At 45.9% G+C, this 11,103-nt stretch overlaps 1 protein-coding gene across 1 annotated transcript in view; it reads right to left on the reverse strand.

Annotated features, from left to right (window-relative positions):
• The window catches only part of ITGAV (integrin subunit alpha V), a 66,695-nt gene extending 63,642 nt beyond the window's left edge, over positions 1 to 3,053 (reverse strand). The window contains exon 1 of the mRNA XM_081023608.1: positions 2,669 to 3,053. Coding sequence (XP_080879734.1) covers positions 2,669 to 2,820 — 152 coding nt within the window. The 5' untranslated portion in view covers positions 2,821 to 3,053. The remainder of the gene's footprint in view (positions 1 to 2,668) is intronic.
• Between the last annotated feature and the right edge of the window lie 8,050 nt (positions 3,054 to 11,103).

The following is an 11,103-nucleotide window of genomic DNA, read 5'->3' on the forward strand; positions in this document are numbered from 1 at the left end:
CTTATACATGGAAAAATATGGTATGTCTTCCCCATTGCTACTGTAGTCCTATTTGGGCATTATCCTTCATGCAGACACCAGGATTGTGCCCACCAGCTCCACCCTGCCCAGCCCACTGACCCTGCCCCATATTCCCTCCCCTGCTGGCTCTGCCCCCCACCCCCATCCATGGGATGCAGATAAGGTCTGTAGAACAAAGCCCACCATAATTTTGAACCCAGATCATACAGGGCTTATAAATCATGGAAGTGAGGAACCTACACACCAAGAGCAGGTGATACTGAGCTAGATTGATCAGTACATACTGCTACGTACTGGAGTAAAGGGTTAAAACCTATCTACCCATAGGCAGCCCCTCCTCAGACTAGACATTTTGCTGCCTGAGGCAGACAAGATGGTTCTCCTCCCAATGGCACATACAGAAGCTGCCTGGGGATTGACAGCTGAATTTTACTTTAACACTAGACACGTGTCAGCTTTCCCCACCAAACCTGAGGGCTTAAGGCTAGCTTAGGGGGTGCAGGATAAGCTCTGTCCTTCAACATCTTGCTGCCAGCCCCACCCTCAGCATTCACGGCCTGAGGTGGCCACCTCACTCTGACTAATGGTGGGGATGGCCCTGCCCAAGTCTACCTCAGACCCAAAACTTATTTGGCCATATCTGGTCAGAGGCCTTTCCATGATAGACCTTTGGTTTGATCCATAACGACAGTTCATATGTGAAACGGTCTTATAAGACAATGCTACTCATGTTTACCCAAAAGTATATGCCATGGGTTCTGTGGGACTTACAAACTGGTTAGGGCCTTCTGGCGGTTTCACAGCGAACCAGGCAGAGGACCTTCTCAGTAGTGGTGCCTGCCCTGTGGAACCCCCTTCCACCAGATGTCAAGGAGATAAGCAACTATAACTTTTAGAAGACATCTGAAGGCAGCACTGTATAGGGAAGTTTTTAATGTTTGATGTTTTATCATTGCAGGCCTAGGCTACCACTTATTCCTGGGACCTCCTCTAGGAAAAACACACACATATGACATTAGCAGTATATCCCAACCTTTGCACCAACTTGGAGCACCTCAGTTACATTCAAAATGTATATCCTCTGCCACAAACGCCTATCTGGAAAGAAAATCACAGTGAGACTGGGAGAATACGCATCAGAGCATAGCAACCAGCTCCTAGGGGCTGAGGTGACTTCACCCCCCCCAATAAAATATTTGATGAGGCTACCCTCCCCCCCCAAGTTGATGGGCATTGCCTTTCTAACGCTGTGCGTGTGCCGTGTCTTGTGATCGATTATGTGGGGCGAGGGTTACCTGCCCCCCACCCCCAGATTTTATTCAAGTTGGCATCCCTGGCTTCAGAGCATTAGGTTTAGCCATCACAGAAACAAACGGACCCAGGACCAGTTGACCCTCTCATTTTGGGGGACTTAACACAGAAAAGGTTGTGCAATCTGGACGGTTCTGCCCCCTCATCCCCATAATCAAAATGAAAAGCTGTCAGACCACATTAGAGCCTATTAGACAAAAGTGCTTTCAAATGGATGACAATATCTGAATCACACATCAAGACTGGCTCACAGGCTGCAAATATCCTGACACAGAGTTTGTGTTACTCCTGGTAACGGATCTGAAGTTCAAGACAGCATTGCTTAGGATTCAGTGGATGGGCGGGTTTAAGAGAGGATCACTTCTTATTGATTCATCTTCCACAGTTTTATACATTTCCACATATAATTGTGAAACATAGCATCTGTCCATAATTACTCCATTTATACAATAGTAATAATATTAATAATAAAAATGTCGGCCAGGGTCCTCTAAAAGGCAGGATTTAAGCATGACATTGTCCGCCGCTTCTAATTAATCTGGGACAAGCAGGTAACAAATTATGAATAAGGAAAAAAAAAATGTTTCCTTCTCTCCCCTCCCCCGCCCCTTTCCTCTGCAATTACAGCATCAAAATGGCTCACATCGCATAGCACCACTATCATCTCCTGATACAAAGTGTCCCTCACGGATTTGTATGGCCAGGATAAGAAGAGGCAATCTTGCCTTGTATCAGGGGGAAGGAATGTGAGCTAAGACTTTCAGTACTTGGGTTTTAGCCAAATCTTCCTATATGCACGTAGCTTTCCAATGATTTCAACGGGATTCCTTCCTAAATCCGGGCTCCCAAAAGCCTACGCACCCTTACTTGGGGAGTTAAGTCCAACTCAAAGCACTTTTGAGGAGGCTCGCTCTGTGGTGCATTTCTTATGGTCCACTGAAATCAGCGGGATTTGGGAGAGGCAGAAGATGGGGAGAACGTATAGCTGAGCAAGGAGGAGGGTATCTAAGCGGGGCGTAGAGGCGCGGAGGGAAGCCTGCTCTATCCCAATTCCAGACACACTTTTGCTCGGAAGTTCCGTTCCATTCATTCCAATGAAGCTCGCTTCCAAAGCGGAGCTGTGCTCAGAATGGAGATCAGAACAGGCGCGTTTCAGTTTCACTTGCAGGGCTCCATCAAGGACTTTCCTGGGGCTTGTCCAGCATTTTCTGGCGTCAAATAATTAACAACAACAACAACAAAAAGACTGCAAAGATCCCAGGGTCCTCCTGGCGAAGGAGCGCGGCGCCTTTTCCCGCTTCGGGATGGATGCGCCCGAGTGACAGATTATACTTACGAGGAGAGATCCGGGGCGAAGAAATCCACCGCGAAGCCGAAGTAACTCCCTTCGGAACCGGAGTAAACAGTTGGGCTCTCCACGTCCAGGTTGAAGGCGCTGCCCGGCGCCAGTAGGCGGCCCACGAGCAAAAACAACCATAACCCAGCCATGGCCAGCAAAAGCGATGCCCAGCAGATGCCCTGTAGAGACGGGTCCTTCCAAGCTCCCCCCTTGGGATTTGATTTTATTTTTTTGCGGGCACCCCAACTCTCCAGCCAAGGAAGGGTTGCGGGAGATCCGATTCCGACAGGGCGAAGAAGGAGCTGCGAAAATTACTCCACAGCCAGCCGGTGGGACTGACCACTTCCTTTTTTGTTTTGTTCCCTGTTTCTCCAGGACGGGCACGGAGTGGGTCGTGGGCGGGGAAACAGGCGCAGCCGCCGCCAACGCCGCCAGCCTTGAGCCGCCGAACCGCCCCCATTGCTCCAAGGGGGCCGGGCGAGGAGAGAGCGAAAGGCGGATCATCGCCATCATGTGACTGTCTGGAGAGGAGGAGGAGCGGCGTGCGCTTGAATGCGAGCTCTAGGGAAAAGGCGGCCTTGGTCGCTTCCAGGGGTTGCTTTCTCCTCGGTCCGGCCGGAGGCGGGAGAGCCTCGGCTCCTGCTGACCGCAGAGCGAGTGCACGATCAGACTGGATAGGCACCGAGAGCGCCGAATCATTTCCTGGAAAACGCGCCGACAACCCGAAGTTCTAACTACAAGGCGAACTGAGCTGGGCCTCAGCATGCCCACCTGTAAAATGGGGGTTCTAGCAGTCAGGTGCGGTTAACAGGAAATCTTGGCGGGGGGCAACATGGCTTTGGACGGAGGGTCCCTTGGTTAAGCATGAATTGGTGAGTGAATGGGTACCCGCAGTAAAAACGGGCACCGTTTTGCTCATCCCTTGGTTGTACTGCTGCTCTAAACCATGGTTTCACTTCGCATTGTATCTGAACCAAGGCTCTGGTTTGTCTCACTCTGTAATGAAGGTTTGTTCATAGTTTACTGTTCCTGGCTTATCTGGGGAAAACAAACCAGGAACCCATGTTTCCTTTCCTTACTCAACTAATGAAAGTTGTAGGAACCCTGTGTTCTTCTTCATCTGGCTACTCTGAATTTGCTGGACCAGGATTGCTACTTCTGAACTGGGACATATTTGGTTCCACAGTGAAAAGGCTGAATCAAAAAGAATTTTCTTTCTGATTTAAATAGTTTGTCCCATCAAGTAGTTGTTTAGCATCCTGTTTATTGAAAAGTGAACTGAGCAGAAAAAACCCTAGACCAGAAGAAAACGTAGTTGGTTAATTATTACTGGGTTTATTATCCCTCTTCCTCATACTCCCACCATTGTTGGATTAAAAAAAAAAGAATCCTTCCATAATATTTGTTTCCTCCTTGTGTTTTGATGTGTGTCAGAAGGGCAGCAACTGAGTTAATTAAGGCAGTTGTTTTGCCAAGTCAGCAAACTGCCTCCTACCACGCTGAGTCATCTCAAAGAAAAGGAAGTCACAGAGTCATTTACTGTATGGACTTCAGTCCCTACAGGCCTTGCAAAAAAAACCCTAGCAACCCAACCCTCCAGCTGTCTAGACATATTCAGGGTGTAGCTACACATCCTTATATGGAAATGTGCCTCCCCCCCTACAATTAAAAAAATAAAATCCCCAAGGGCACCAGAACTAGGAAAGGTAAGGATGTGAGTGTATCCTAACTAGTTTGTAATATGACTAAAGAGGAATGGTCGTAGGCCAAGAAGATAATGTATTACATTCAGCTGCAAAACAATTCCTGCCTTTTGGAATGAATGACTAAATCTGATTGATCTACGGCTAACAAAGGATTACAAACACTAATTTTAGGCTGAATAGATGAGAATGACTTGTGGCTAAGTGGAGTTCTGGTGAACAAAACCCTTATCTCGCCTAGAAGTCGAAAACATGGTACTTCTGATTCTGCTTGCTCGGTGTTTGGGTACAGCTGTAAAATGAACAACTCTAGAATCAGATTCCAGATGGTAAACAAAAATGGGCCAGCATGCTCTTGTTTTTTGGTGTTAGGCTCAGATACCTATCTGAAAGTCGCAATTAAGGGCAGACTTAAGGAGAGGAGGCTTTTATTTGGTATGCTGTAATGTTGTTCTAGCTATTCAAAAAAAAGAAGCAAGATCAGTGACTATGTTGCACAGCCGTAGCAAAAAAAAGTCTTGTCGTACCTTTATAAGGCTCCATCTGTGGTGCACATTGAAAACAGCATACCACTTCAAACTGTCATGGCTTCCCTCAAATAATTCTGGGAGCTGTCGTTTGTTAAGGATGCTGAGAGTTTCTAGGAGACTCTTATTCCCCTCCGAGTGCTACAATTCCCAGAGTTCTCTGAGAAGAGAGATTGACTGTTAAACCATTCTGTGAGAGGAATAGGAATTTCTTAATAAACTATAGGTCCCAATATTCTTTGGGGGAACCCGTGACTTGTTCCAAGTGGTATGAAATTGCTTTAAGCGCATAGTGCAGATGGGGCCTAATAGATCTCCCATGTAATCCCATGCATGCTTTCTCAAAAGTAAACCCCACTGAGTTCAGTATGGGTTGCTTCCAGGATTGCAGCCTTATTGCGGCTCAAGTTTTCATAGACTAAAGCCCACTTCATCAGATGCAGCCCTTCATAAAAAAAGAACTCTTATGTAGTCCACTCTTGTCATGTCCCATTATATGAGCACTGCAGCAGAACATTTTGTTTTCTTTTTTAAAGAAGCATGTTGTGATTAGCCAGGGAAAGGTGGTGTTTTAAGTTTGCTTATGCTTTAGTCCTTTGGGGCCCAAGTTAACTTCTGCTGATGTTCCCTTGTGAACTTTTATCCTATTAAAGTTTTGTTTTGTGACGGCCGAATGTCTCAGTACAAATTAATCTAATCTAATTTGAGCACAGTGGTTTAAGGTCACCACACTGTACATTAAATAGAATTGGGATTAATATTTAATTATCTTTAAAAACACTGCTTTGCTTTCTTCTTCTTTTTATAAACTATGTAATATTGAATCTCTAGTCAAGAGAAGGCCTTCCTACCTAGCCAGCTTCAATCTTCTCTTTCCACGCTGGTTTAATTTTCTCAACCCCTGAAACCTGAGATGATGCTCCTGAGGAGAGGTGGGCTTTGATTCTAGGATACCTCAGCAGTGCTTTAGAGGGGAAAACAAGTCGATGTGGTTATAACCAAGCCTTTGTATTTAAATCTCTGTCTTCCCCTAGCTGGCAGATTCGTTACTGGATTTCAGAGAAATATGAATAACCTTTTATACTGGGGTGGGGAAGCCGTGCCCTTCCAGGTGTTGTCAGACTTCAGTTGCCATCATCCGATCTAGACTATTTGTCATGCTGGCCAGGTCTGATGGGAGCTGGAGTACGATCATCATCTACAGCAGGGCAGTTCAACCCCTCATACCAAGTGGGCCACAAGAATACTTCGATACAGAACCTGTTTTAAGCAGTGTGCAGCCTGCGATTAATGCTATTTCCCAGTTGCCCACCAAATATATGCTTGTGCAGATGGGATGCTTGCAATAGCGCAATGCTGAATCCCACCTGAGTTTTCCATTGATAAAAACACCCATTTATGAAGCTGTCTTTTTTTCATGGTGGTTTGGATTTAGTTATTTATTATATGTGTAAACTGCCAATTCGTAAGAATATCATGGCGGCATACATTAAAACGATCAAGACATTCCAAACCCTCGGTCTTAACGGACTGGCAAATGGGTAGCCGTAGCCTGGCATGTTACGGCTTGGGGTTTGACATAGCATTGTAGAGTTGAAAGGGACCCTGAGGGTCATCTAGTCCAACCCCCTACAATGTAGGAATTCTGAGTGGGCTCAAACCAGCAACCTCCTGGTTAACAGCCAGATGCACTGACCCATTGTGCCACATTTTTCTGGGCCCTGAGCATTGTTTTTCATGGGTCCTGCTGCGCTCTGATTCTGCACCTGGATTCAGGCAATATCATTTGAAGTGAGGGCATGGCTTTGTAAGATGGTTTACATTTTTTTTTTTTTAATTCTTTACACAGGAACTGTGTTGCTGTTTTTTAATTGTAAAATTGCCTTGGGAGCTGTTACGGCTGAAAGGCAGTCTATAAAGGCAGTCAGTAAATAAATAACTAACTACATCCTGCCAAAGCTGTGGTTCCTTCTGCCTTGGGGCTGTATAGCCTAAATGCTAATCTCTTCAAACAGGTGGGAGAAGAAAACCTGTCCTGACTGAAACAAAAAAAGGCTTGTGCATCTTAAAGACGACTAACCGAGTGCTGGTTCTGAGTGCCATACCTAGTCCAGTAATGTATTCCCACAGTAGCCAACCAGATATGTCTGGGATACCTGCAAGCAGGAAGTGAGAGCAGTAGCACATCACTACTCAGGATCCCCCAGCAAATGTTGTGATGCTGCTTCTGGAGGTCCCAGGTTAAATCTCTAAGTGCCTATCCAGACAGGGTTGGGAAGCCTCAGGCCTAGGGGCAGGGCATATGCAGCTCCCCAAGTTTCTCTGTCAGGCCCTAAAAAGTCTACCTTTCATTAGCCCTGTGTGCAGAGTGACAGGAATAGAGCATACAAAAGTCCAGAGAGAGAATAAACTGTAAACACGTTACTGAAGTCAATTGAACAGGAACAGGAGGGAAAAAAACATAGCTTTGTCTCTCTTAAGTCAGGCCTACACAGGGAGGGTAAGGGCATGGGAGAGAAACTCCTTCAGAACCACTTTTCTTAATAGTAATAATAATAATTTTATTTTTTATACCCCGCTCATCTGGCTGGGTTTCCGCACCCACTCTAGGTGACTTCCAGCACATATAAAAACATCATAAAATGTCATTCATTGAAAACTTCCCAAAACAGGGCTAAACTCAAATCTCCACAGTCTTCTTCATTGAAAACTATCTCCGAATTGCCTAGAACCTTCAGAACCTACAGACAACCAGTCTGCTGCTAGCCAAAGAACAGAATCAATGCCTTAGATTACTGACTGAGTGGTCCATGCTGTTGTAATTGCCTGACTCGCATGGGACTCTGAGAATTCCTCTTGCATGGAGGGAGCGTAGAGAGGGGTGTGTGTAGAAACTAACCTATAGCACAAAGGTAACATTTGCATCCTCTTCCCTCAGCTCCCCTTTGCCCCTAACCTCACCCACCTCTGGCATGTTGTCCTTGGGAGGTTGATAAAGGTTTCACGCCCGTGAGGAAGGAAGGGCTTGGAAAGTCTGTCTGAAACCCTGGCCACCTGCTTCCAAGTCAGTGTAGAATATGGTGGATCAGCGCTCTGTCTGTCTCAGGCAACTTCCTAATGTTATGGTGGTCGTATACAGCTGTCAGGACTAATAGACATTGATAGGTAAAGGTAAAGGGACCCCTGACCATTAGGTCCAGTCGTGGCCGACTCTGGGGTTGCGGCACTCATCTCGCTTTACTGGCCGAGGGAGCCGGCGTACAGCTTCCGGGTCATGTGGCCAGCATGACTAAGCTGCTTCTGGCGAACCAGAGCACTGCGCGGAAACGCCATTTACCTTCCCGTCGGAGTGGTACCTATTTATCTACTTGCACTTTGATGTGCTTTCGAACTGCTAGGTGGGCAGGAGCAGGGACCGAGCAACGGGAGCTCACCCCATCGCGGGGATTCGAACCGCTGACCTTCTGATTGGCACATCCTAGGCTCTGTGGTTTAACCCACAGCGCCACCCGAGTCCCTCAATAGACATTGATAGATGCATCTTAAAGAGATGGTGGGGAGGCAGTTTTATATCTTTGTTTTAAAGCTGCTTTTGTGCAGCATGTTCTCAAAAAGCAGCTTGCAATAAATTCATTAAATAGGGGAAAACTTATTAGAAAACCAGAGGTGGTTTTGTGGTGCTAAAAGACAGCTCAGGCTCCAGATTCTTGAACGACATTAGCTTGTGGTGGGTTCAGACAGCATCACTGAGCAAATCCACCGAAAGCATTTCTCCCCTTCAGATTGCTAAAGGAAAGGAAAAGACCCTGAGTGGTAGGTGGTTGAGTGGGCAGGCCCAGAACTCAGCAAAAGCGAGGCTTCAGCATTAATCTGATTAAGCAGCCTCTATGGGAGGGTGATTAAAATGAAAACCAAAGCCCTGGCAGTGTTTACTCTGGAGACGGCATGGTTTCTGGTAACTCAGGGTTTCTTTGAGGCCAGCAGTCTGATTCATAGATGGCACAGGCATGAAGGCACAATTGAGCTCATGGATTAAAAGCAGAGACCAAAGGGTTTAGGGGGTTTCCTAATTGATGCCCAAACTGATGCAGCTCATTCTTCGTAGTTACTCATTTATGACAGTTGTAACGAGTGAAGCCACAAGCCCTTATAAAACCAGGGGCCCCCTTTTGAATACTTGCAAGCAACAAGGAAGCAAACGGGGACCTACTCACACCTTGATCCTGGACGTGCTGCCACCCTGTTCTCCAGACCTAGAGAGGGCAAGGAAAGGATGTGGGCCTTAGCAGTGGTGGCAGGTGCCTCTGGGGGCCATGGCAAAGCATATTCTCTCATTGGTGGTGGGAATGGAGTGACTCGTTCCAGAATCCCCCAGCACTGAAATGATTCTGATGGCTTGTGTGGGAATATGCTCTACTGAGACTCTGGGAAGGCCTGCCACCTCCATCAACCTGGGGAGACAGTGAATGGTAGTGGGAGAGATGGGCACTCAGCAAAGCCGACTGGAAGAGCAGCTTAGACTATAAGCTCAAGGGTCTCCTACAGATTTCAACACATGTTGATTTTTTGACAGCCCTCCCTCCCCAAATATTTATAGTTGTCACACATGGAAGGTAAATAGAACTGCCTGGCTGCCAAAGTGTTAATGGTCTATGCCAGCCCTGATGTCTTGGACTACAGCTCCCATCAGCATAACCAATGGTGAGTGATTACAGGAGCTGTAGTCTAAAAACTGTAGGACATCAGGTTGGTCTATGGAAAAGCAATATATACTTCAAGAAGCAGACCTAAAGGGTTAGTTGCTTGAGCAGAAAGCTTGTTTCAGTTTCTGCTCAATCTCTATATTGATAAGAATCAATGGTGTCTCGCCCTTCCTCCTTCCTCTTTGTTCTAATGAATAAATGACTCACCAGAACTTTGCCACCAACTAGGGCCAGGCACAGTCAGACTCACATGGAAGCCCACCATCCTCTAAAATGGAACAATGATGCCCAGAAGACCTGCCCCTTAACAATCATTTCCCCCCTGAGGAACTATTCTGCAGATATCTAAAAATGCATTAAGAAACATTTAGGCATTTTCCTATATGTGTATAAAAATAGCAACGGAATGATACATGAACAGCCAGCATCCATTCCAAGAGTAAAAATATTTGCGGATGTCCAAGTTCTTTTTGCTGTACAAAGTTCTCGGTCGCCGACAGAAAACGGCCTGCTTCTAGGAACCTTGTATATGTCCCAAGTTATTTATTAGAACGTGGGATATTTTCTTTCCTGCTTCTAGATTATCTTGGAATGTGATGAATGTGACAAGCAGAGAGGAGATCCAAATCAAAACACATAATTTTAATGAGTGAGAAATATTTTGTGGGCTGTTTCTTGGTTAGTGAATTGAAGTTAGTGAATACATGGCAACTGAGAGTCATATTAACTGTTCCCACATTGATCCCTTTTCCTGATTAATTCTGGCTTGCTAAGAACACCCCCCCCCCAAATGCATAGCACAGCCTATTACATTCATGCACACACCATTGATTACATCTTAAGACAGCCAAAACACATATATTTCTTTCCTCTCTCTTTTATTTAAAGTGCGAGGGAATATAGTGGGAGAGGATTCACAGTGGCATATTGGAGGAACTTTCTCATATCAAGTTAGACCACTGGTCCAGTATTGTTAACGTTGGCTGGGTTTCAGACAGGATATTCCCAGTCCTACCAGGTAGCAGGTGCCCTACCACTGTACAGTGCCAGATTAAATGCTGTGGAGGCTCCTCAGCAGTCAAAATCTCAGGGGCCTCCTTGCAAATTATCTCCTAATACGTTCTTGTAATTTTCTTTCAAGATCAAATCAATATTTTGATCCTATGTTGTGGGGCCCCTAAAAGGTGTGGGGCCCATATGCCCGTGTCTACTCTCTTAGTAGGTAATCCGGCATTGCCACTGAGCTGCAGCCCCTTTCCTGAACTTTTCCTATTATCACCATATAATACTTATCCCAAGCTTATAAACAACCACTTACCTGGCATCTATGGTAAACAATACAAAAAGGCAAACATGGAAGCTTTAACATTTTCTTCCTCTTTACACTCAAGTGGTGAAAATGTATGTGAACTTAATCGCAAGGGCTGGTGTATCCCATTTGACAGTCATTTTCCCTTTCCCTCCTCTTGAACTTTCAGGTTGGACAGGATGTAGATATG

This window comes from Podarcis pityusensis (assembly GCF_964106645.2).
Source record: "Podarcis pityusensis genome assembly, chromosome: 1".
NCBI classification, from domain to species: Eukaryota; Metazoa; Chordata; class Lepidosauria; order Squamata; family Lacertidae; genus Podarcis; species Podarcis pityusensis.